Source organism: Bos grunniens, chromosome 17 (genome assembly GCF_055505025.1).
Source record: "Bos grunniens cultivar Pamir isolate PY7600 chromosome 17, Bosgru_T2T1.0, whole genome shotgun sequence".
NCBI classification, from domain to species: domain Eukaryota; kingdom Metazoa; phylum Chordata; class Mammalia; order Artiodactyla; family Bovidae; genus Bos; species Bos grunniens.
Window position 1 is genome coordinate 64506105 of NC_141181.1, and position 26507 is coordinate 64532611.

The following is a 26507-nucleotide window of genomic DNA, read 5'->3' on the forward strand; positions in this document are numbered from 1 at the left end:
GTAAACTCTCAGGTCTGTTCATTGTAACTGTTACGGCTTATGTCGTGGCATATGGAATATCCACCATATATTGGTATGATATTCAGCACTGAGGATTCAGAAAAGAATTAAGACATGATCCTTCATGAACTCATAGTGTAGTGTGGAGAAAACACTACACAGTGGGACACAGAGCCATATGGGCATTAATGGAGGAATGCAGAGTGCTATGGGAGGCACACAGGAGGCCCAATCCCAAAGCTCTAGAACATTCTGAAGTCCCTTCTGGCTCCTCATGATTACAGTCCAGATTCCATGATTACAGTCAGACTTAGTCACTGTTGGTACTTTACTGTATTCTGATTCCTTGACATTTGAACATCTAGATACATCACATATAATCATTCTCCATTAATCAAGAATATTTGATGATGAACCACTTCAAATATTCCTGTCCCCACATGCCAGAAAACAGAGCACTTCCTGAATTAAACAATTTGACTTGCAATAGCATCAAAAAGGATGAAACAGAATAAATTTAACAAGAGTCCAAGACATTTACAAACTATAAAACAATCCTGAAATAAATCAAAGATCTAAAAAATAGAGACATTCCATGACCATGAATCTGAAGATTTAAAACTGTTAAGGTGTCCATATCAGAACTCCTAAAATTGACCTCATAAATTTAACAAAATCCCTATCAAAAATCTCAGCTGGGATTTTAAAACTTACTACAAAGCTACAAGTAATGAAGATGGCATGGTTCTAGCATGGGTGTGGAACAGGCGTTACATGTTGTTCAGTGTCTCACCTCTTTGGCCTCCTCCTGCCATGAAATCTGTTACAGCGCTCCCTCAAGTGCCTTCTGTGGCCTTACTGCACCAAGGTTGGGACATCCTCACTCGCTCAGAGCTGCATCACATTAACCCTTACTCAGGACTCCCCACACTCAGGCTTTCCACACCCTCTCCCTCACTAGCAGCCTCCACAACCTTCCTCACTCAGAGCCTCCTCCCTAGAGCTTCTACTCCCTAACATAGAGCTCCCTCCCAGCTACCTCACACCCTGCCATACTCAAAGATGCCTCACGCCTACCACACTCAGAGCTCCCGCACTCAGCACTTCTACCCTCCAACACTCAGAGCTTCCTGAGTGTTGGGAAACTGGGAAACACTCCCACTTTCACTCTCCCTCTTCATGCAGCGCTTCCTCACACCGTCCCTCCCTCAGCCATCCTCATACCTTCCTCACTCAGTGTTTCTTCATACCCTCCTCACTCACTGCTTCCTTAACCCTCCTCACTCAGAGCCTCCTCACTCAGAGCTTCCTCACTCAGGGCTTCCTCAGACCCTCCCTCACACAGCATTTTTTCACAAGCTCCCTCCCTCAGCGCTTCCTCACATCCTTCCTTACTCAGCATTTCTTCACATTTTCCCTGACTCAGAGCTTCCTCACCCTCCCTCACTCGGCACTTCCTCAACCCTCCTCACTGAGCACTTCCTCACACCCTCCCTCACACTGAACTTCCTCATACCCTCCTCACTCAGAGCTTCCTCACACCCTCCATCACACTGAACTTCCTCATACCCTCCTCACTCAGAGCTTCCTCACACCCTCCCTCACACTGAACTTCCTCATACCCTCCTCACTCAGAGCTTCCTCACTCAGCTTCCTCACTCAGAGCTTCCTCACACCCTCCTCACTAAGAGCTTCCTCACATCCTCCTCACTCAGAGCTTCCTCACACCCTCCCTTACACTGAACTTCCTCATACCCTCCTCACTCGGAGCTTCCTCACTCAGAGCTTCCTCACTCAAAGCTTCCTCAACCCATCTCACTCAGAGCTTCCTCATACCCTCCTCACTCAGAGCTTCCTCACTCATACCCTCCTCACTCAGAGCTTCCTCACACTCTCTTCACTCAGAGCTTCCTCACTCAAAGCTTCCTCAACCCTCCTCACTCAGAGCTGTCTCACCACTTGGATTTTCTGAGCGTTCCTTCCTCTGCGAATGCGTTGGGTAACAGTTCTGGCTGTACTTCTTAATGTCTGCTGTCCTGCTCCAGACAGGTGACCCACCTATGTTAATAGATTCTGCTACCCACCTTAGGAGGAAAAAGGAAGCAATGACACCATATAAGTGGACTCAAGAGAGATACCTCGGCCACCGGAAGAGCCATACTCACTTCTTGGAATTGACCTTGTGGTTTCCTCTCACCTTGTGCTTCTTGCAGAAAGAAGTCAGGGGTGGGGTGGACTGGGGCAAGTGATAGAGCACAGTTTTTAGTGACTGAGAGGAGCAGGGAGCTATTGAGGCGAGGCGGTGGTCACTGGCATCTTAGAGGTGGGATGGTGGTATCCTGAGCAAATTCCTTTCTTCCAGAATTTTCCCAAAGAGCTTGGCCACCTCTTGGGCACAGCCCCAGTGGATGGTGAGCCCGAAGCCTCCATGGCCATAGTTGTGGATGACCTGGGAGAGGCAAGAGAGAAGTTCTGGGCTGCCCTGGAAGATTCAGGAGCTTCCTGAAGAATCCTGGGCCAAGCCTGATGGTATCAGAACTTCTCTTGGTACCATGGTGGGATGGCAGACCCCAGGAAGAGCAGTAAGGGGTGGGTGTTTGGGGAACTGGAGTTCAACATTCTAGACTTTTCTACTTAGGAAGTGGACCTGCTTTGAGCACTCAGCACAGAAAAAGTTGAATCATCTAGAACTTGATCAGAGATTTCCTTCACCCCCACATCAAATTATTTGAAGTTCTCTATATCACTTTCCTCATTCCCATACTGCTCCTGACAGCTGAACCTCCTGTATTAATAAGTAGATTCTCCTACCCACCTTGGGAGGAAAGAAAAGCAGGGGTACCGTACAGGTGAACTCAGGAGAGGTTAGACCCCAGAGGCCTTTTTCAAAGCTGAAACTGTTAACAAGGAGTTACATTCTATATGTGACTCTTCCCCCAACTCCCCTACCGCACCCCTGCACAGACAACTTCTCTTACAGATGGACACACAATTCTCTGCACACATATATACACAAAACTGTTCTACACACACACACACACCATATGGCCGGGATAAAGGAGGAAGGGTGACCCAGATTTCTTCAACCCCAGACAATTCTCACTTTTTTGGTAAGCCCAGTTCCCACCCCATGAGAGAGGAGATGAGGGGGGCCCTAAAGAGATGATGGGCAACCCAATATGGACATCTGAGAAATGGCACTGGACTCAAATTCAGACTACTTCCCAGCCTTGCCCTCACCACTGGTCTGACGGAGGCCAGTGAATTCCAGGTCTGGGAACCCCAGTTTGCCATCTGAAGCATGGGGACAACCGTCCGTGTCCCAAAGAGCTGTAGGGGAGATTCAATTGGGTCGTTCTTGTCGTGGACACAAAGTAGATGCTCAATAAACGCCCCCTTTTCCTTCCACTTCACACAGACTTTAACAGGTGGGAGCACTGCCCTCTGTATGACCTTGGGCATGTCCTCTACCATCGCTGGGCCTCAGTTCCCCATTTATAGAGGAGGGGCTATTAGCCATTATGGCCCCTGCCTGAAGTCAGTATGACTAGTCCTCAGAATGCCAGTGCATTCTTAGGTGTCAGGAGAGAGTATTGCTTTCCTTGCCAAGAAAACATACCTCTGTGTTTGATGATCCAAAGCGAAGCTGTTCTCTTTCTAGTCGAACCTGGGGGCGTACTGGCCGGAAGCCAGACCATTCACCGATAATTTTTGCATCCTGGAAAAAAAAGCATTGGTAATTCAACTCTGGATTTTTTTTTTCCCCTGTTGCCATTTGTAGGTGGTCGAGACAGCTTTGGAACCTCACCACCACCACCAGTCATGGTTTTTTATTAGCCACCATCACCACCAGCCACCACCATAGCATGGTGTCATCCCCATCATTATTACCACGTTCAGATTTGTTTTTCTTTTGGCCAGGCCATACTTCATGCAGGATCCTAGTCCCCTGACTAGGGACAGAACCCACACACCTGCAGTGGAAGTGTGGAGTCCCAGGCACCAGACTGCCGGGGGAGTCCCATGTGCTTTCCTCTCTGCCAGCACCAACCACTCCATCCCCACCCTCACCGCCGTCACCACTGTCACCACCGGCAGACAAATGTGAAAACAGATTTCTGCAACAAGTACATCTGCTCCATGCGAAGCCAGCCTACGGTGTCTGGGGGGTGGGATGTCACCTCAAGAGAGAGCTACTCTTAGCCATGACTGGACGGGTTTCATTGGCCCACAGCAGGACTTCCATTGTCAGTCCCTTCTTGGAATTCTTTTGCTCAATTGTCCCAGTCACAGTATCTTCCCCCCCTCAAGTTTCCTTATGATCATCAAGCTGCTAGATCCTGGTCTAGAGCAAGAATCTCTCCCCACCTTACCTTCAGTGTGGGCTCCAGTCTGCAGCAGCCTTCCCAAATGGTGTTGTGGTCTGGGATATTATTTGTCTCACTCCAGTTCCCCAGCTGGAAGATGCCGCCAAGGGTTATTGCCTGGAGCCTGGATAAAGTGAACAAGGTCAAAGATGAAGGAAAAACGAAGCCTTTGAGATAAGGGGGGAGGAGTCATTGCCATGCTCACCCTTATTCCCGTGTTTACCTAGATCAACATTATAATCCCACAGATATTGAAAACAAACTTATGGTTACCAAAGGGGAAATGGAGGGGAAGGCATAAATCAGGAGCTTGGAATGAACACACATACACACACTATAAGATAGATAACCAAGAAGGCCCTATTGTGTAGCACTGGCAACTCTACTCAATATTCTGTGTTAAAATAAATGAGGAAAGAGCCTAAAAAAGAATGAATATATGTGTAAGTATAACTGAATCGCTTTGCTGTACCCCTGAAACTAACACAATATTGTAAATCAACTAGACTCAATAAAACTAAAATATTAAATATAAAAAACTCAAAAAACCCCAAACATTATCATCCCTACTAATAACACCAACATCACTACAATTGCCATTGGCATCACCGTCAACTGCCACCACCTCCACCCTCACCATTAGCATCACTGTCTTTATTGTCATCCCTTCTAATGCACAGCATGATAATGATAGTCAACAATACTGTATTATATCCTTGAGTGTTGCTAAGAGAGTAGATCTTAAATGTTCTCACCAAGACCTACATACATATGTATGTATCTGCTTACATACACAAAACTATAATTATGTGATGTGATGAATGTGTCAACTAACCTTATTGTGGTAATCATTTCACGGTACATACATAGATCGCATCATCATGTTGTACATCTTAAACATACACAATGTTATATGTCAATGACATCTCAGCAATATTGGGGAAAATACTGTCTTCTCCATCAACAACATCATCTTCGCTACTGCCTTCCTTGCTACCATTAACATGTCATCACCATCAACTCCTTTCACCATCTCTGCCACCACCATTAGCATTGCATGAACACTATCATCTCTGCCACACCACTAAAATTGCCATTGAGGCAGTCAGCACCTGGGATCTTTGACTGTTGTGGCATGCGGAATGTTGTTCCCCAACCAGGGATCAAAGTCCACCCCCTTGCATTGGGAGCACAGAATCTTAGCCACTGGACCACCAGGGAAGTCCCTGCAACACTATTAAAAGTCAACATGAATAGTGTCATCTACATCAGCACCAACTACCACCCCCAATTCCCACTCACTACCATCCATCATCCACACTGGTCTCCTCATCTGTAACATGACCTTGATGCTGGGAAAGATTGAAGGCAGGAGGAAAAGGGGACGACAGAGGATGAGATGGTTGGATGGCATCACCGACTCAATGGATGTGAGTTTGAGCAAGCTCCAGGAGTTGGTGATGGACAGGGAAGCCTGGCGTGCTGCAGTCTGTGAGGTCGCAAAGAGTCGGATACGACTGAGCAACTGAACTGGACCGATCCCCGCTCCCACCATTCCTCCATCGACAATGCTATCATCATCAGCCCCACCACCACTCCCTTCATGGCCATTCACAACGCTGCTCGTGTCACTGCCATCCGCATCCGCTACCTTTGTCTCCAGTCTCATAGCTACTGTCGTCCCAAATCAGGTTCAAGATAGAGCCCAGGTAAGGCTGAGTCCTGCCTTCTCAGGGATTGAATTTTTGCTCAGCCTCACTTAAAAACATTGGAGGGAAAAAAACCTGAAAAGATTAAGCAAGAGCCCTGGGGCAAGGAGCAAGGGCATAAAAAGAGCAGGAAGGTACTCTCCCTCCTTCACCCTACAATGTCAGATTTTTTTTTACCCTGGGATGATGTATGGAGACTTGTAGATGCCTCTCTCAGGGTCATGGGTGATAACGAAGTGTTTCAACCATGGCGCATCCACCTGTTGATTGAGGACAGAGAAGTCTCATCAGGAGAGTCAGATCAGTGGGCTCCCTTCCCCTGGTCCCTTTATGACCACATGTCCTGGCAGGAGTGGCCCAGTCAGCCCTTGGCCCTCCCATGACCCTCTGTCCCAAGTCTGCACTTGACTGCTTACTTTTGCAGGAAGAGCTGTCCTAATGGAGAGTCACCCCTGGTCCCCAAAGCATCACACGTTCTCATCCACAGAGAAGCCCAACACACATGTGTAAATGCACACACATGTTCGCTCACCTTGGGAACGCACGTACCTATGAACGCACTCGTGTATGCTCACATGGGCACGCATAAGCACACATACTCACAAATAGGCATGCCTCACACATAGACAGATGTACACAGTGAGAGGTGGGGTGGAACAATGCTTACACACTCAGGCGCCTGGGTTCTAATACCAGTTCCACTAATTACTATGATATGTATGGACTTGTACGTGTTACTTAATCCCTCCATGCCTCAGTTTTCCCATCTGTAAGATGGTAATGGTGATGTGATAGTACCCATCTCAAAAGGTTCCTGTGAGGGTCAAATTAATTAACACGATGAAGTGCTTGGGTCTGTGTTTGGCATTTAGCAGACATTTCATAAACATACGCTCTTTTTATTTTGATACTGGTGTATGCCGCTCCCATATACGAACAAACACACACAAATACATGCTTTACTGTTAAGAACTCTGCCAAAAAAAAGAGTATGTTTGGGAGGGTTGTGTTCTTGGTTCTTGTTTCTTTAACATGCAAATTCCCTGAAGACTGGGTGGGGGTTCCTCTCTCAGAAGTTCCAGATTCAGCCTCTATCTTTACAAATGAAAAAAGCAGGCAGAACCAATCTATCAGCAATAGCTTATCCCTCACCTTCAGACTTACCTTAATGATCTGCCCTCGGCCTGGCTGCAGCAGGGGATCTGGTTGCAGCGCCCCAGCCCACACCCCAGTGCAGTTGATAATCACATCGGCGCCTTCTCTTACCACCTGGTAGCAATCAACAGGGCAGGTGGGTTGAAAGGGGTTGAGGACCCTAGGATCCCTTGGCTTCTTCCACCCTGCAGCTCCCTGCTCCCTGTGGAACAGCTAGGGAGTGGGGCTCAATGAGGAATCCATGGACCTGCCTCCAATACTGCCCTGCCATTTACCTACTGTGTGACCTCAGAAATGCCCCATCCCCTCCACAAGGTTCAGCTTCCTTAGCTATTAACTGGGGCTGGTACTATCTGTTCATAGGCTGCTGGTTCCAGTGTGATATAAATGCTGTAATGTGTTTGGAAAGGAGTACTACAGAAGGGGGAAACCTTCTTGGAACCTTCCAGAAGAAGTCAGAAAGGATGCAGAGATAGTTTTCGCCCTCCTTCTGCCTCCTTTTTATTTCATTCTCTTGCCTCCTTCTCTGCCAAGACATCTGCAGAAGGCACGTTGGAAGCCCTAGCTCCATGCATTTGTATTCGATGCTCCATAACTCAAAGATGTAGCATCATGGGTACCCAAACTCCCAGCCCAGCCCCAGTGACTCTCCTTATAGGTCACTCCTGAAACACACTGGTATTGTTCACAAGCTAGTATTTGCCACACTGGACTCTGAGCCCCTTGGGAATGAGAGCTGTGTCTAATTCAAGTATGCATTCCAAGTGCCCATCAGGGCTTGACCTAGAGCAGATGCTCTTTTATTTTAGTAGTTACCAAGGGGGCTTCCTTGGTTGCTCAGTGGTAAAGAATCCACCTGCCAAAGCAGGAGATGTGGATTCAATCCCTGGGTTGGAAAGATCCCCTCGACCCAGGTTGCAACACCCTCCTCCAGGGGATTCCCTGGAGGAGGAAAGGGCAACCCACTCCAGTATTCTTGACTGGAAAATCCCATGGACAGAGGAGCCTGGTGGGCTACAGTCCATGGGATCGCAAAGAGTTGTGGACACGACTAAGTATGCACGCATGCAAGTACCAAGAGTCTCCCATGTGCTAAGCACTTTTCTGGGTGCTGGGACCGAGTGATACAGCAAAGCTCCTGGTACATAGCCAGGGCCTGCTAATGGTGCATGCTACTATCATTATTACGGATGGTGGTGTCACTCTGGACCTAAGTCACTTTGTTTTGTATCAGCATCACCCCAGATGTTCATAAGAAGCAGCCAAACATCTAGATCTTGAGGAGCGGGCTGTGGCTGATAGCAAGAAGAGGCAGCCAGCTCTCTGGCCCTAAAATCCACTGAGGCCCAGACACAGATTAGCCCCTAATGGCCACCATGGCCACCATGGTTCTACTGTTCCTTTGCTTCTGCCACCCACATCAAGGCAGAATGCCTGAGTCCTTCTGGGATTAAAAATAGGCCTAAAGTCTGGGACAGGCCTCACAGGAACCCTGGGAGCCTGAGAAGGCCTTCCCCAACCCTGTAACAGGAAGCAAAGGCCTCCCTTCTTTTCCTCTCTCCCACACCCAGCCCCTTCCAGCCCTTCAGCTCACCTCCTCAAAAGACTCCACCTTCCGCAGGAAGAATTTCACTCCTCTCTCAGTTAACCTGGGATGATCAAACACATCCAAAAGTCAAGCATTCAGTTCTCTGAGGACGGCGGGGGCAGGGGGCGGATATTTCCCAAAGAACCCTTTGAGGATGTTAGTCCTACAAGATGCTCCTTGAGAATATGACTATATAGTCCAGTCGGTTCATTAGCACCTTGGTGGACCAGCAGCCTCTGAAATGTCCCTTGGGAAACCTGAGACAGTCCATGCCCCTCGTTGAGCAGATGGAGATGGGAGAAGGGCCTTGTTGAAGGTCGTAGCATGAGTCAGTGATGGGATTGGGACCGAAACCCAATTGAAACCGAAACTCTTACTACCCGAGATGCTGCTCTGTATTATCAAAGGGGATGAGATGCGGAGTGGAGGACAGGCAGCGTTGGATCAATACCGCATGCTCCTTTGTCAGCAGCAGAGCGTGAGGAAGGAGGTGGGCTGGGGACACCCACCTCTCCCCTTAAATTTCACAGAGGAAAAAAATGTATGTCACTATTAGGAATATAGTAGAAACATTAGGAGAATAGGAAGTAAAACACTGTACAAGCTGAAGCACAATCTCATAATTACTTTACCCTCATAGTTTCCTCAAGATATCAGTAGAAAAACTGGGGACACTCTTCCCTGGAAAGGCTGGACAGGAGCCATGAGTGTCCTAAGGTTAGGAGATGTAACCATGTTTTGATACAATGATTTCCAAACCTAGCTGATGATTACAGTCACTCAGAGGACTTTTTAAAATATAAATTTCTGAGCCCCACCCCAGAGAATCTGATCAGTAGCTATAAAGTGGGGCCCCGAAATTTATATTTTTAAAACCTTCCCAAGTCATTTGAGGAAAGTCACCATCCATTCCAGATTTTTAAATATTAATAAGATAATAACATACAGGAAATTTATGGAATCTTCCTTAATATGAATGTTGGTGAATATAGATACAGATATACCTCTCAAGCTAATGTTTACTAATTGAGAATACTACAGGATTCTTATCAACAAAAGGAGCAAGACAGGGACATCCACTATCATCTGCATTCATTAGTGTTGTTCTGGAGGTACTGGCCAGAGCAGTCAGACAAAAAACAAATGTGAGGTATAAAAATAAAAGCCAACTTATGCTCGATGATGGTGTCTATATATCTGGAAAAACTTAGGAGAATATATTTAAAACTATTACACTAACATCACAGATTTTGGTGAGGCTGACGATAAATATCACATGTAAAAAGCTTCTCAAGTGGTTTCAACCAGGTGTGGAAAGCACTGTCCTACTGCACAGAGGTGGTCAGGACCAAGGATAGCTCCCACCAAACCTAAAGGTTTTCATCAACATTTAGGGCTTACCAGGTGGCGCAGGGGTAAAGAAACTGCCTGCAAGAGACACAGGAGATACGGGTTCAATCCCTGGGTTGGAAAGATCCCCTGGAGAAGGAAATGGCAATCTGCTCCAGTATTCTTGCCTGGGAAATCTCATGGACAGAGGAGCCTGGCAGGCTATACACTCCACGAGGTCGCAAAGAGTCAGACATGACTGAGTGACTGAGCATGCACGCAGTACAAAGATAAACCCCATGAACTGTCATTCACTACAACCCTGGTTCCTGGGAGCTGCTTTCTTCAAAATAAAGCTGCAAATCTCACCTTTCAGTCAGCCACTGCAGATACTTCGTCCCCTCCAGAATCAGGCTTGTGTTGAACCAGCCATAGCTAGAGTCACAGGCAGCAAAATGTGGGAAGAGAGGATTGGAATCAGAGCTGTATTTGAAGGCTATCAAATAGGGGTGGCTGTCACATTCTCTGGGCCCATAAAAGGGTGGAGTGGGGACAATCAGGTGACATTCAAGGGGAAAGCGATTTTCAGCTCAAAGCAAGGAAATATTTTCTATAAAAGCTCTCCTTGACATTGGGGCGTGCAAGTGGAAATGGATGTGAATCTGTAGAGAAGATTCAGACATGGAGCGAGGTGAGGAGAGGATCATAGAAGCATCAGGCTGTAGAGAAAAGAATAGAGGGGTTTGGACAGGGTTGGAATCCTATTGTGGTCACTTTGCTGTGTGACCTGGGGAAGTGACTTGGTCTTTCTGAAGCTCAGTTTCCTCATCTACAAAACAGGATAGTGGTATGGAACTTCCAGGGGCTTCCCTGGTGGCTGGGTGGTAAAGAATCCACCTGCCAATGCAGGAGATGTGGGTTCAATCCCTGAGTCAGGAAGATCCCCTAGAGAGGGAAATGGCAACCCACTCCAGTATTCTTGACTGGAAAATCTCATGGACAGTGGAGCCTGGGAGGCTACAGTCCATGGGATCGTAAAAGAGTCAGACAAGACTTAGCAACAACAAATGGAACTTCTGGGCTTGAGATCTGTATCCATATTCCCTACCTCCATAGTCTAAGGCACAGTTTGGAGAGGTGGGTTTCCAGAAGGAGTTGGACAGAACACTGAGAGATCAGAGTCCCAGGGGCTCTAGGCCTGGGATGGAACAGGAAATTTGGGCTTCCCTGGTAGATCAGTCAGTAAAGAATCTGCCTCCAATGCAGGAAACCAGAGTTGGATCCCTGGGTTGGAAAGATCCCCTGGAGAAGGGAATGGCAACTCATTCCTGTATTCTTGCCTGGAAAATCTCATGGACAGAGGAGCCTGTAGGACTTCAGTCCATGAGGTCACAAGGGTCAGACACAGCTTAGCAATTAAACCATATTCCCTATAAGTCTATCTGAATTGTGTGGCCTCAGCTCCTTCACCCATGACAATAATCTTACCTGTAATCAGGAAACATGTCCAGCTCTCTGAGAGTCAGCTTCCGAAATCCCAGAACTATATCCTTCCAGTAAGGGTCCTTTAGAGGAAGAAGAGAAGGCGGCACAGAGATGGATGAACATCAACAAGAGTGATAATAACAAAGACTTACGTAATGTTTACCATGTGTAAGGCACTGTGCCAAGCATTTTACTCATACCAATCCATTCAATCTTCACAACAACCCATTGAGGTAGATGCTATTTTTAGTCCCATTTTACAGATGGGCCCATTGAGGCTCAGAGAATTTAAATAAGTTGTCTGTGGTCACCCAGCTAATAAACAGTGGCACTGAGATTTGAACCCACACAGTGGGGCTTCATAGTCCATGTTCTTAACCATGGTGCTACGTGAGGGTAAGAATAAGGCTGAGGGTGAATGATATGGTAGGGTCATAAATAGGGGAGGAAAAAAGGGGCGACAGTGAAGGTCACCAAGGGATGAGAGTGGGAAGTTGCAGAGGGAAGGGTCGGACAACCCAGTAGGGAGAGATTTTGGCCTCACCACTGACCACCTTGAATTCTCTGAGACTCAGTTTTCTTGTCTGTATAATGGAGTTAATAGTCACTCTCTCTCTTTTTTTTAATAATCACTCTTAGAAGGCAGTTTAATAATAAAATGGAAAACAAAAATAATTTTTAAAGCAAAAATAGAACTTTTTTAAACTTTAGTTATTTCTTTCTCCTTTTTTTCAAGACTTTTTTTTTTAATGTGAACCGTTTGTTTTTTCAAGTCTTTATTGAATTTGTTACAATATTGCTTCTCTTTTATGTTGTAGTTTTTTGGCTAGGAGGCATGTGGTATCTTAGCTTCCCAACCAGGGATCAAACCCACACCTCCTGCTTTGGGAGGTGAAGTCTTAACCGCTGGATCACCAGGGAAGTCCCACAAAGATAGAACTTAAAGCAAACCTGTTTTGAAGGCAGGAGTCTGCCTAAGGGCCTTGAAGGACCTCCCCCTCCTCCCACCCTGCCTGGGCACGCCTTGATCTGTGATCAAGGCTCTGCTCTCTGTACGGTTCATGGCCAAAGACGTCTCACTCACCGGAACAGCTTCACGGAAGAGGTTGTAGCCTGAGACCGGGGCCAGGCCCATGTTTGCAGCATTGGGAGAACCGATGAGGCTCAGGAGATAGTTGAAGGTCTGCTGGTTCCAGTGCCTGAAAGGATCCCCCAGAGTCTTGGTCACCTAATGCCCTGAGCTGGACAAGAGAGCTCCCAGGGTCGGCTTGCACAGGATCGTGCTCAGGCTGGTAGGGTGTGTCCAAATCCAGAAATTCACCCCATTCACTCTGCAGTGACTCAAGTGCTAGTCACCCCCCATAACCTTTTTCATATTTCGACATTAACAGAGAAGAGGAGGGACAAAGGATTCTCCACCACCACAGAGAACAGGCTTGTGGTTGTCAAGGGAGAGGGGCTGGGGGAGGGGCAGAGTGGGAGGCTGGGGGTGGCAAATGTAAGCTATTATATGTAGAGTGGATAAACAGCAAAGTCCTACTGTATGGCATGGGGAACTACAATATACTCATATGCGCGTGCTAAGTCACTTCAGTTGTGTCCTACTTTTTGCAACGCTATGGACCATAGCCTGCCAGACCCCTCTGTCCGTGGGATTCTCCAGGCAAGAATACTGGAGTGGGTTGTCATGCTTTCCTCCAGGAGGTCTTCCTGACCTGGGGATCGAACCCGCATCTCTTATGTCATCTGCATTGGCAGGCAGGTTCTTTACCGTGAGCACCACACCCACTATACTCAGTATCCTATGATAAGCCATAATGGAAAGGAATACTTTCAAAAAAGAATGTATATAGATTATATAAATACATAACTGAATCACTTTGCTGTACAGCAGAAATTAAAACAATATTGTAATCAACTATACTTCAATTAAAATTTTTTTTAAAAAATGCTCCAATTTTCAGGGCAGAAATGGAGAAACGGACATAGAAAACAGACTGAAGGACACAGCGGAAGGTGAGCAGGGAGACAGTGAGATGTATGGAGAGAGTAACATGGAAATTTAAGTACCATATGTAAAATAGACAGCCAGTGGGAATTTACTGTGTGACTCAGCGAACTCAAACACAGGCCCTGTGACAATCTAGAAGGGGGAGATGGATACGGAGATGGAAGGGAGGTTCAGGAGGCAGGGGACACAGGTGTACCTATGGCTGATTCTTGTTGATGTATGACAGAAAAACTGCAAAATTCTGTAAAGCAAATATCCTTTAATTAAAAAAATTAAGTGGCAAAAAAAAGCAAAAAAGAATGTTCCATCACAACTACGAATATTTGGAGCCCACTTCCAGCTTGGGATCATGTAGCTGCCAGTTTAAATGAAAGCTTTGACTGCTTTAGGGACTGTGAGTCCCGTGGTTCAGGCTCTCTCTCTGGGAATTCTCCACCCACTTCACCCCCCATAAACGCCCAGACATCGCTCACCGCTTCCAAACGCTTTATCTTTCTCCTGGGCACACAGCTCGACCACGTTTCCTAGACTCCCTTGCAGTTAGGGGTGGCTGCAGCCATGTGGCCGCATTCTGGCCAATGGACTCTAAAGACTCCTCCCTGGTGGCCCTCATGCTCTCTCCTTCCGCAGTCATTCACTGGCTCCTGGCAACATTGAAAGCCACGAGCAGGATGACAGAGCCATGAGATGGAAGGAGGTCAGGCCCCTGAATTGCCACCCACTGATCAGGAATATTGGTTTCATAATTTATGGGCATGAAGATGAAACTTCTAATCGAGCCAATATTCATTTGAGGGTTCCTGTGTTGAAGCAGTCGGCAGTTTCTAAACTGAAACAATGACCTCTGCCACTTCTTTGCTAAACTTGAACATCAGTCCACCCACTTAGACGTCTTCCTGATAGCCGGATGCACTGGGCACTGACTGCCACCCAGTTTAAGGAAGAGATGGAGACAAAACCTTCATCTGTCTGACACACATGGCCTCTTGGCCTTTCGGCCACGGTCAAGTGTAGCATCTGTCTGGCACACAGCAAGGACTTAATGTGTGCTAGTATTGTCTTTACAGCACGTCAGGACAAAGCCTCAAGGAAGAGTCATTCTTGGGGACAGGAACCCTGAGAAGGGACATCCTCTCTGCAGGCTCTGCCCCGACCACCCGCTAGGACCCTCACTCACGCCTCCTGTGGGTTGCTGGGCTCCGAGAGGTAGGGCTGCCAGAGGCCGGCAGCCACGTCGGTGGTGGTGAGTGGGGTGAAGCGGTCTGCATAGACCATCACATCCAGCGACTTCAGGACCGAGCGATAGCGCTCATGGATGCAGAGGGCGGTGGACAGCCCGATGACGCCCGCTCCGATCACGACCACGCGCATCGTGCCAGCCTGCGGGAAGGAAGGGTTGAGGTGGGCCACCCTCACCGTCACCTTCATCGTTATCAACACCATCCACTGATGGCTTAGAAGATGCCTGACACTGCCCAGCCCTTTTTATACTTGAGCCTTGTGTTGACCCTTACCCAGGGGAAAACTGAGGCCCAGAGAGGCAAAGCCACTTGCCTGAGGCCACACAGCCAGTAAATGATGCAGCTTTCTCTGGGGAGCCTCCTCGAGTATCCTGTCCCCAGGCTGGGAGAATAAAAAGTACACAGCAGAGTGCCTAGCCCAGCTGTTGGCTAGGTAGTCTAGTGGTTAGGATAGTGTGTGTGTGTGTTTAGTCTATAAATCGTGTCTGACTCTTTGCAACCCCGTGAACTGTAGCCCTCAAGGCTCCTCTGTCCGTGGAATTCTCCAGGCAAGAATACTGGAGTGGGTAGCCATTCACTTCTCCGGGGGCAGCGGGGATCTTCCAACCTTGGAATTGAACCGTGGGCCTCGCACACTGCAGGCTGATTCTTTACCATCTGAGTTACCAGGAAAGTCCAGTGGTTAGGACAATGGGCTTCGAATCTCAGGTCTCAGCTCTGCTGTCTGCTGGCCATGACCTTGGGTAAGATGCCTCTCAAGACTCAAATTCTTTCTCTGGAGAAATGAGAAAACTAATTCATGCCTCAGAGAGTAGATGGAAGTTTTCACAAGGCAGCAGATGTAAAAAGCTTAACACAGTGTCCAGGGCAAAAGAAGCGATTTCCTGACATTTCTGGAGCACCTACTGTGGGCCAGCCCTGTGCTAAACACTTCTTGTGCGTCACTGCACCTAAATCTCCCACATTAAGAGTTAGGGGCTGGTGTATTGATCCCATTCTACAGATAAGGAAACAAAGACTCAGAGAGGTGGAGTATCTTACAGAAGGTCACACAGCCAGTAAATGGTGCTGCCAGGACTTCATTTTAATTCAAGTAAACTCGATACACATTTACTGCACACCTACTGTGTGCCAGGCTGGCAGCTGTGAGTATCTGGGATGCATTTTTTGGCCTCAGAACTCAGACCTTCAGAGTGCATCACCTCCAGGCCTCCCTGGGGATACTGGGCTGCTGGGTGTCCTCAGAAATTTAGAAGACCTAGCAGCTTTTGACCTTGAAGCTGCTTGGTCCGTGCACAGCAGGGAAATATTTTGCCGGCTCCTGCTAAGGCAGAACAAGGGGACTTTTTGTGCCCAGAAGGGCCAAATTCAACTTTCCCTCCTCTTTGCTCACAACTCTCCTCCCACGGACCTTGCCTCCTGGCAACTGCGGCCCGTGGCCCTGAACGGCAGGACATTCTCAATATGGCCTAGTTTTATAAAGGAGAAAATGGCTCCAGCCCACAAGAACTGGACTCTGCTGGGGTTTCCGCAGCCAAGTTGGAGATAAAACCAAAAAACGGAAAAGCATTGTCCTCTGGGTGATTCTCCTTCCAGCCGCGAGCCTGGTTTTGGTGGCAGGGGGACCTGCTCAGGGACCCCCTCACTGTCTCCTCCACCCCTTGCCTCAGGAGATCCAATCTCTTCAGCTGTGAAATAGGGTTAACCCCCATCTCCCGGGTCAGCCTGAAGATTGAATAACTAGCCTGGTGAAAGTTCCTGGTATGGGACCTGGCCTCAATCTGCAGTGACCTCTTTCTGTCCCCCAGCACCTTGAGAATAACAAGAGAAAGAACACTGGGTCTGGAGGAAAAGACAGCAAGGGGAGTCAGATCCGGCTTCACTGCTGGCTTGCTGTGTGACCTTGGCCAAGTTACTTCCCCTCTCTGGGCTCTCTGTCTCTACATAGGCTCTGGAGATTTGACCACTTTCGTACCTTGACAATAAGAAGCCTGGAATAGAGGCTTTTCCTGTATTTTCCAAAATTCCCTGTAATGAGGGAGGTGTTGTGGTGTGGAGGGGTGCCAGTGACAGCCCAGGCTGGGGGTTGGGCAGCCTGGCACACACCTTCTGTGTGACCCTGGATAAGTCACTTCACTTGACTGAGTGAGAGATCTCTGGGCAGGGAGAAAGGGACTTCAGACCAAAGCAGTCACATGGCATGTCTCCAGTAATAAGGCTGCTCAGGGATGGCAAAGCCTCTGGTTGGAATTGAAGGCAGGTGCCCAAGAGAAGAACATGAGGCAGGACCCAGAGCAAGTTCTAAAACCTACTGGCCATTGCAAAGAGAGACAGGTAATAGCATGGAGCTCAGTTTCTCCAGTGTCTAAAATCTTAAAGATAAGCATGATAGCATCATGCAGAAGAAGAAACTAAGGCTCACAGAAGAGGGTCCATTCAGCCAAACTCACACATTTGTGATAAAAAGATTTGTAGAGTTTTGGAGTTAAAAGGTCTCTGTGAAAGGAAAAACCTGGCAATGCGGAGAAACAGTAGCAGCTGCGAGCTTTTCAACTCTTAGTATGTGTTACTCATTGTGCTAAGAACTTGACATGCATTATCTCCTTTAATCTTCTAACAACCCTCAGGGTTGTCATCATGCCCATTTTACAGATGAGGCTACTGAGGTTCAGGCACCTGCTGGTAAGAAGCAGAGCTCAGGCTGACCTGACTCACAGGGCTATGTGTTAATCCCACGATTTAAAAAACATGAAATCAAGCAGGTGAAGAATAACAGCCAAAGCTTCTGGTTTTTTTTTTTCTGCATAAAAAAAAACCAAACATGAAATTCAATGAGTGTAGGAATTTTTAGTGTGTTGGTGGTAGGCACAGAAAATGTGTCCTAAATCAATTATCTCAATCGAATAAATGAGTCAGATTTGATACTAGTTGCAGCAACTGAGTGTTTCTGCATGTATTAAAGTGGAACGTAAATGGATAAGGTCCTTATCAGAATCGGCAGTCAGACTGTAGGATCTAACAGAGCCAGCCTTGGGTGAAACCATTTATGCATGTGGGTAATTAGGTCCTTGACTCGGTTTGCACACAGCTCTGTTATCCTTCAACCATTTTCTTATTGTTACTGATGTTTCTATTAGTGTTGCTGTTTTCTGCTTTATGCTGTTAGTTTAACCAAACATGTTTGGAGTGTACATTCAGCAAGACACAAACAGCTGGGGTTATTACATTTGTGTGTGTGTGTGTGTGTATAATTATAATGTCTACCTATCCGTGGAGCATGAAGGGAATTCTGGCTGTATGCCACTTGCCAGACACACACAGAAGCAGTACAGACATCCTCTTACTTTATCCTTGCAACTGCTCTGAGAGGTTCTACAGACTGGGGACTGAGGTTCAGAGAGAGGAAGTCACTCCCCTAAAGTCACATAGCCAGTGTGGCACAGAGTTTAGATCTGGACCCAGTTCTGTCTGAGCTTCCTGGGCTGCACCATAGATCTCTTAGGCAGCCATTAAGAAATTGGCATATGACAGTGTGTTTACTTTCCAGTCTTCTAATAGTTTACTTATAACCTCCCTTGTCCCTAAAACAGACCTTGAAGCAGCTCATGCCTTTGATGGCTACATGTGTAAAAAACAGGAAAGACTTGTTTTGTTTTTAAATCAAGTCACAGGTGAGTTATCTGAATAAATATAATTAGCTCCCTATGGCTACCTCTTATAAAGTTTCAGAGTTTATTTTTAAAATGAAACATATACTATCAATGCTGGATAACCAGGCCACCGCTCCCAGCCTCCCAAATAATAATTAACCTTTTATTGAGTACTTGCTTCGTGCCGAGTTCTGTACTAAGCCCTCTGTAGTTATCATCACCTCTTTTAATATCCAGGTTAACCCTGGAAGAGGTGAGTTATGATCCCTATGTTCTAGATGAGGACACTGAGGCTTGGAGAGGTGCAGGCACTTACCTGTGGTCCCTGCAAGGTTGTCCCCTGCGTCGGGCTCTAGCGTGGACCTTCTCTGCCGACACCGGAGGGACGCTCAGATCTTTTGTGCCCCGACCCCTGCCCCCAGTCACCTGGCGTGCCAAATCTCTGCAGCAAAGAGGCAGCTGCTGTGGGCCCAGGGTCCTATCTTCTGAAGGGAGGCTCCCGATTCTGGGGCATCCTGTCCTCGGCCCAGACTGGAGCTCAGGGTCAAAGTCTGAAGGGACGGACAGGGCACGAGGGGTGGGGCTGGGCACCCGCCGCAGCTCGCAGGGGCTGAATCCCGGCCAGGTTGGGAGACCTCACCTCCCCTTGCTCCGGTCCCTGAGAAGTTGCCTGACTTTTCTGGCTGACCCCAAGTCCCCGTGGACAGGCCTCGGAGAGGAAGGGAGGAAGAAGGGGGGTTCTTGGAGGGCTGATGGGCACAAGGAGATCTGTCTCCTGGGCCAGCTGGAGACGATCCTCTTTCTTCCCTCTTCCTGTTGCCACCCTGGGGGAGGGGACGGCGGCTTGCTGAACCACTGTGCATCTGGCCTGAGGGGGTGGGGGAGTGGTCAGGCTGGCGGCCCCTGAGGGGAGGTCAGAGGTACAGGACAAGAGCTCCTGGGGCCAGCCAGCCAGCCTAATGCACTCTGGGATGCTGGGTGGATGAGACTCAGGGCCAAAAGATGGGTAGGTCTTTGCTCCTCTATCCCAGACACAGGTGTGGCTGGACGCCAGGTCCCTCCTCTGCCAGAAATGGACCTGGAGCAGTGATTATTAGAGCCCCGAGAGCATCAGGCACCTCATTGTATGGATGGAGAGACTGAGGCCCAGGGACAGGGACCAACCAGCCCTAGATGAGTCATCCTTTGGGTTGGCTTTGAAAGTCCAACCTCTAACCCCCTACCTTCAGCACCCTCAAATAACAAACAATGTGCAGATGACATAAGAAAATGCCTGCAAAAGACTAGTGCATTCTATTTTTCTTGAATAATAAAGAAGATGGGGTGAACTCTGCCGTTTACTTATATGATTCCATTTTATTTGAATTTTTAAAACAAATGTCATGGGTCACATTTATTTATTTATGGCTGCACTGGGTCTTTGTTGCTTCGCACAGGCTTTCTCTAGTCACAGTGAATGGGAGCTACTCTCTAATTGTGGTGCGCAGGCTTCTCATTGCGGTGGCTGGTCTTCTTGCAGAGCACAGGTTCTAGGCCTTAATTGCCCCAAGGAATGTGGAATCCTCCTGGACCAGGGATTGAACCCACGTCCCCTGCACTGGCAGGTGGATTCTTAACCACTGGGAAGTCCCATGTATCACTATTATATCTCACAACCTTAGGAAATTGCTTGTGCCTCTAATTCATTGTGGGAACACTTAAAAGTTAGCAAAAGTCAGCTAGATATCTTTGTGCCCTCCCCATTCCAACAATGATTTGGGTTTTGTGAATTTCAATGTGCCAGTTCTAAATATTTTGCCTAGATTATCTCATTTAATCTCGTAGCAACCCTAATAGTAGGTTAGGGTTGGGTTAGGGTTAGGGTAAGTAGGGTCATGATCAACTTTCTCTTCATAGTTGAAATTCAAAAACTTGCTCCCAGTATCCACTATAGCTAAACATATGTCTATCTTAAAACCCAGCAACCCTCCTTTTATGTACATATCCAAGAGAAATGAAGACAAACTCCACCCAAAAGGCCTGTACAAGAACATCCAGAGCCCCAAAGCAGAAACAACCAAAACGCCTATCAGCTAGAGAATGGGTAAACAAACTGTGACGTTTTCAGACAATGCACACCATGGAATATTACACAGCAATGAGGAAATGCAATGCTGCCACACACAACAGCTGGGTGAATCTCATAGTCAATTTGTTAGTGGAAGAGGGAGGGAAGGGCCCACACAACGCAGAACAGGTGAAAGTAGTAGGTGGCGATTGAGGGTGTGGGAAACACGATTACTTCTGGGGCACAAGGAATTCTTCTTGGGATGCTAGAAGCATGTCCCTTTCTGGGTGGTGGTTGTGGGAGTGTGTCATATTCATTGGAAGGACTGATGCTGAAGCTCCAATACTTTGGCCACCTGATGCGAAGAGCTGACTCATTGAAAAAGACCCTGATGCTGGGAAAGAGTGAAGGCTGGAGAAGGGGGCGACAGAGGATGAGATGGTTGGATGGCATCACCGACTCGATCGACATGAGTTTGAGCAAGCTCCAGGAATTGGTGATGGACAGGGAGGCATGGTGTGCTGCAGTCCATGTGGTCGCAAAGAGTCGGACATGACTGAGCGACTGAACAACAATAATGCATACGGGAAAAGCCATCAAGCTGCACATTTAAGATTAAGATGAAAGGACTTGACATGGAAAAGAAAGTGGTGGGGAGAGAGGGAATAAAAAGAAAGAAGGGAAGGAAGGAAAAAGGAGCAAGTATGAGAAAGGAAGGAGTGAGGGAGGGAGAAAGAGAAAAGAGAGAACTTGCCCATAGTAACACAGCCTACAAGCAGAGGCTCAAATTTGAACCCAGCCTAGTGTTCGCAGATCCAACAAATAAAAATAAGTGTTACAGTTTTTTTTATAATTTTTCTAGTAGGACTTTCCTGGTGGCTTAGACGGTAAAGGGTCTGCCTGCAATGCGGGAGACCCAGGTTCAATCCCTAGGTTGGGAAGATCCCCTGGAGAAGGAAATGGCAACCCACTCCAGTACTCTTGCCCGGAAAATTCCATGGACTGAGGAGCCTGCTAGGCTACAGTTCATGGGGTTGCAAAGAGTTGGACACAACTGAGCGACTTCGCTTTCTTTCTTTACTGTCTGTACCAGAAAATCTGCCATCGGGGGAAAAAAAAAAACAGGACACCCTGTGTTATGTCCAGTGACTCTCACCCAGGCAGTCTGTATCCAGAGCTGGAACATGCAGCCACCACCCTGGAGAGTTTTACTGAGAGTTGAGAAAGGCACTAGGCACCCAGGGCTCCCCCCGCTCCCACCCCCCTGGCATGGGAGGCTGGCCATGTCTTCAGAGTCCTGGGCTGTGGGCAAAAAGAAAATTCAGTATTTACTATATCCCCCAGAAAGGATGTGAGATTTTTGTCTTTATCAGAAGGGGGTATGAGTTCTGTTTTTTTAAAAAAGAAAAAAAGTGTTGAAAGACACTGAGCTGGTTGAATCTGCCCATTTTATGGTTGGGTAAACTGAGGCCAGAGAGCAGGAGGGATGTGCCCTTCTTCCTGCAGGGGTATAGGGCTTACTTGGTCTGCTGATCACAAGGACATTGAGAAACTACTCTGAAGTCCAAAGTTCACTGATCATACTGATAGGAGACTCCAGGAGGCCCCCAAAGGACCTTTGGAAGCAATTTCTGTCTATATGGTTGGAGCTGTTGAAGATTCTTCTGACCCATTGGCTGGCTGATAACAACATGGACTTCTAGCAGCTCTGAAATATACTCAGGCCAGGGCAAAAGGATCCTTGGCCAGGAGAGTTCTCTGCAGGAGGTTGAACTCTGTGGGCAAGGTGAATTTACAGAATAACCAGTTAACCTCACACACCCACACACACTCTCTCAGATGAAATTAGTTTTATTAGAACTTTTCTAAGTATTAGCATCATCATAACCCTTATAAATGTGTATAACGCTGATGGTAGAGAGAAGAAAGTACTAGTTACTCCCCACCACTAATCCCCCCACCAAGAATACGGGCCATTAACATTTTGCGTGAATGTCCCCAAATGTTAAAACAACATTTTAACATTATGTTAAAACATTATGAGGCTTTTTTTACTCCCATTCTGTTATCAATATGGCATATCTTGAACACCCTTCCATAGGACTGTAGACCAGGAGAATCCGTTTCAGGCAGGTTGCCATTGTATGTAGATACAACAATTTTTTTCATGGAGTTTGGTCTTAGTGTTTATTTGTTTGTTTGTTTGTTTATTTGGCTGTATCAGGTCTTAGTTGTGGCATATGGGATCTAGCTCCTGGACCACGGATCGACCCCGGAGCCCCCTTCATGGGGAGTGCGGAGTCTTAGCCACTGGACCACCAGGAATGCCAGGATGTAAAAATTTGTCTGTCGTACAAAGCTTGATAATCTCTTGAATCCATCCATGTTGCTGCCCCCAAAAGCTTTAACAGCTCTTGTATGACAACAGACAAACTGGGGGAAATCGCTGAGTGACTCCTCTGCTCAAATGTCACCCTGGCCAGAGGTTTCCCTGACCACTTAAACAGCCGCCTCCGTCACCATGTCCCCAAGACTGCTCTGTTTCTCTCTCCAGCCCTTTCTTTCTTATAAGGTTTTTTTTTGATGTGGACAATTTTTAAAGTCTTTATAGAACTTGTTACAGTATTACTTCTGTTTTATGTTTTGCTTTTTGGCAGTGAGACATGTGGGATCTTAATTCCCCGCCCAGGGATTGAACCCACATCCCCTGCATCGTAAGATGACGTCTTAACTACTGGACCACCAGGGAAGTCCTTCTCTCAAACTCTTTTTTACTACTTGGTATCATATTTTATTTATCTGACACTCATCTGTACATGTCATGTTCTAAGACCTTTACTGAAATTGATTCACTTAAAAATGACATATTTAAGTAGTCATATATTATATGCATATGTTAACATGTGTTATGGCAAATCTATTCACTCACAAGCTGTTTGGCTTTATCTCCCACCTGATTGGACTCCACCAAGGACAGTGAGTCCTCTGCTTGTTCCCTGAAGGACCCCAAATTCCCAGACTGGTGCTCAGTGGAGGATGCACGCATGCTCAGTCATGTCCAGCTCTTTGCAACCCCATGGACCGTAGACTGCCAGGTTCCTCTGTCCGTGGAATTTTCCAGGCAAGAATACTGGAGTGGGTTGCATAGGCACTCTGTAAATTGTTGTCTAATGAATTGAGTGAATGTGAAAATGATATAGTGCCCAAGAATTGGCTGCAACATATTGTATTATGACATTCTAATAACTTTTTAATAGTTGTTAAATAACACAATTTTAACTGAGTAAAATTTTAAGATCTAATTGACTTAATTGAATGATTCACAAAAGGGTAGAATGCCATCCAACAAGTAGAAAGACGCTCTGAGGAGCTGGACAAAAAGGAAGCCTTTTATAGCAGAAAGGGGAAAAGAATGAATTGTTTCAGGCTTAGGAAACCTACCTATGAGGGACAGAAGGGGGCTGTGTGGCAGATTACCTCATTGGTACTGACCAGAAAATTCCAGAGTGACCAGTTAAGACTACGTTCCTGGAGGACGTTGTAACTGCAATTAGGCTAGATATTAAGTCTTGGTTTGCTGATGTGGGGTTTAGCCTGGTCAACTACAAATTGGCACTTGCTATTAGGACTTGCTACCTCTATAAGGATTATATCATGTACTGTAACAGCTGCTGACTTTCAACACCCCTTGAAAGGAGTTCAGGGTGGAGGGCAGAAGTAAGACCCTCTGTGCTCTGGGAAAACCTGACGGAACAGGTCTTCAGATAGATTTTTTCAGGAGCTGATTTTATGGACCCAGTTCTTCCATTTCCTCATACCTAGAAAAGCACTGAAATCTTTCATGGTGATGGTTGCTCCTCATGACCAGCAGAAACCTTCCGCAAAAAAAATATGTGCTTGATTGCACGTACTTCCCCTTCACCAAAATCACGTATGTGCTGGCTTTCCCCCCACCTCTTGGGAGTAGTTCTCAGAACCATACAAGATGCTGTCCCTTGAGCTAAACAGTCCTCATTTTGCCCCAAATAAAATGTAACTCACAACTCTGATGTGCATTTTTAAAAAAAGTCAACAGCACAAGTGACTCCATTTGGGGTCTTTTTTTTTTTTTAATGCAGTATATATGTATTGTTTTATATTCATTTTCTATAGCTCCTACAACCAATTACTAGAAACTCAGTGGCTTAAAACAACAGGAATTTATTTTCTTGTATTTCTAGAGGACTGTAAGGAGATCAAATCAGTCAATCCTAAAGGAAACCAACCCTGCATATTCACTGGAAGGGCTGATGCTGAAGCTGAAGCTCCAACATTTCGGATACCTGATGTGAAGAGCTGACTCATTGGAAAAGACCCTGATGATGGGAAAGATTAAAGGCAAAAGGAGAAGCAGGCAACAGAGGAAGAATAGGTTAGATAGAATCACCGACTCAATGGACATAAGTTTGAGCAAGCTCCAGGAGATGGCGAAGGACAGGGAAGCCTGGTGTGCTGCAGTCCAGGGGGTTGCAGAGTTGGACACGACTTAGTGACTGAACAACAATAACCAGAGGTCAGAAGTCTAAAATCAAGATGATGGCAAGTCTGTGTTCTTTCTGGAGATGATGAGGAGGGAATTCACTCCTCGGTCTTTTTCTGCTTCTAGCAGCCACCTGCATCCCTCGGTTCATGGCCTTCCTCACATCACCCCAACCTCTTGTGTTATCATATCTCCTACTTCTCACTCTGATCCTTCTTCCTCCTTCTTATAAAGATCTTTGGGTTTGTATCAGGCCCACTCAGATAACTCAGGATAATCTCTCTACCTCAACACCCTTAACTTAATCACAGTTGCAAAGTCCGTCTTACCATATCAGGTAACACATTACAGGTGCACATGGACATCTTTGGGGAGCCATGATTCAGTGTACCAGAGCTTTGTTATTTAATACTTGTGAATTGCAAGTCAGTTGCTCTGAAAATGGAATTATCAGTAGCGTTCTCTTCCCTTCTCCCCTCCTAGGCTATCCTGGAAGAACCTCTGTCTCTTGTCTGAGTTCTAAAGTAGAAAAACAAGTGTCCAAGTAACCAGCTTCACCACGCCCTAGCTCTGTGACCACGGGCGTGCAACTAAACCACCCTGTGCATCAGCTTCCTCAGCCATGAAAGGAGAACCACAACCGTGTGACGAGAAATAAGCAAAGGGGTTCAAGCCGGGACAAAGCAGAGGCTTCAGGAGCCTTGATAAGGGGTACCTAATCTGGACTCAGGTCAGGGAAGGCTTCCTGGAGGAGGTGGCCCTGGGGGGTTAATGGGGGACATTCACATAAAAAACCCCTGTCCCCAACACATTTGCAAATCACTTTGCCTACCACCTAGCATATAGCAAATAACTCATTAACTGGCTATTTATAATAGTTGCAAAACTGAGACTACAAGGTTTATGATAATTAAGTAAAGTATGATGAAAAAAATAATTATGATACTGAGTGGAAAAGACTCTACTGGATGCAAGAAAACTTTGGAGCTGGGTCTTCCACAAGGTTCTCCTCCTCTGCTCCTGGGATTCCCTGAAGCCTAGACCAGGGAGCTCTCACTTTTTTTTCTCCCTGCCCCAACTCTTTACAGGCCACAAGACAAGCCCACAGGTCTTTTCAGAGCTGGATTTTCACAGAAGTGTTTAGAATGATCAAAATTTTAAATACAGACAGGGTCAGATGAAGACAGGATCAGTGAAAGTGCCGTATTGGAGCCTGAGGCAACGGGAAAGCCCAGTAATACAGTCCCCATCCCATTCAAAATGCTGACATTTTGTTCATTGAAGATTTGTGGCATACGTTTGATTCCTGAAACTATAACCTTTCTCTGATATTCCCTGGTAGTCCAGTGGTTAGGACTTGTGCTCTCACCACCAAGGCCCGGGGTTCAAACCCTGGTCAGGAAACA

At 46.8% G+C, this 26507-nt stretch overlaps 1 protein-coding gene across 4 annotated transcripts; it reads right to left on the reverse strand.

Moving 5' to 3' along the window:
- Window positions 1–314: 314 nt before the first annotated feature.
- Window positions 315–19068, reverse strand: DAO (D-amino acid oxidase). Of its 4 annotated transcripts, none has more exons than XM_086348450.1 (12): window positions 18852–19068; window positions 14822–15024; window positions 13841–13885; window positions 12718–12832; window positions 11637–11713; window positions 10518–10583; window positions 8826–8880; window positions 7241–7345; window positions 6254–6336; window positions 4374–4491; window positions 3620–3718; window positions 315–2449 (listed from the first exon to the last, which is right to left on the reverse strand). In XM_086348450.1, the coding sequence occupies exons 2-12, from the start codon at window positions 15013–15015 to the stop codon at window positions 2318–2320; spliced, it is 1089 nt and encodes a 362-aa protein (XP_086204576.1). In that variant the 5' UTR covers window positions 15016–15024; window positions 18852–19068; the 3' UTR covers window positions 315–2317. The 4 variants fall into 4 exon arrangements, with proteins under 4 accessions (XP_086204576.1, XP_086204575.1, XP_086204578.1 ...); XM_086348449.1 differs by lacking the exon at window positions 18852–19068 and adding an exon at window positions 15540–15644; XM_086348452.1 differs by lacking the exon at window positions 13841–13885.
- Between the last annotated feature and the right edge of the window lie 7439 nt (window positions 19069–26507).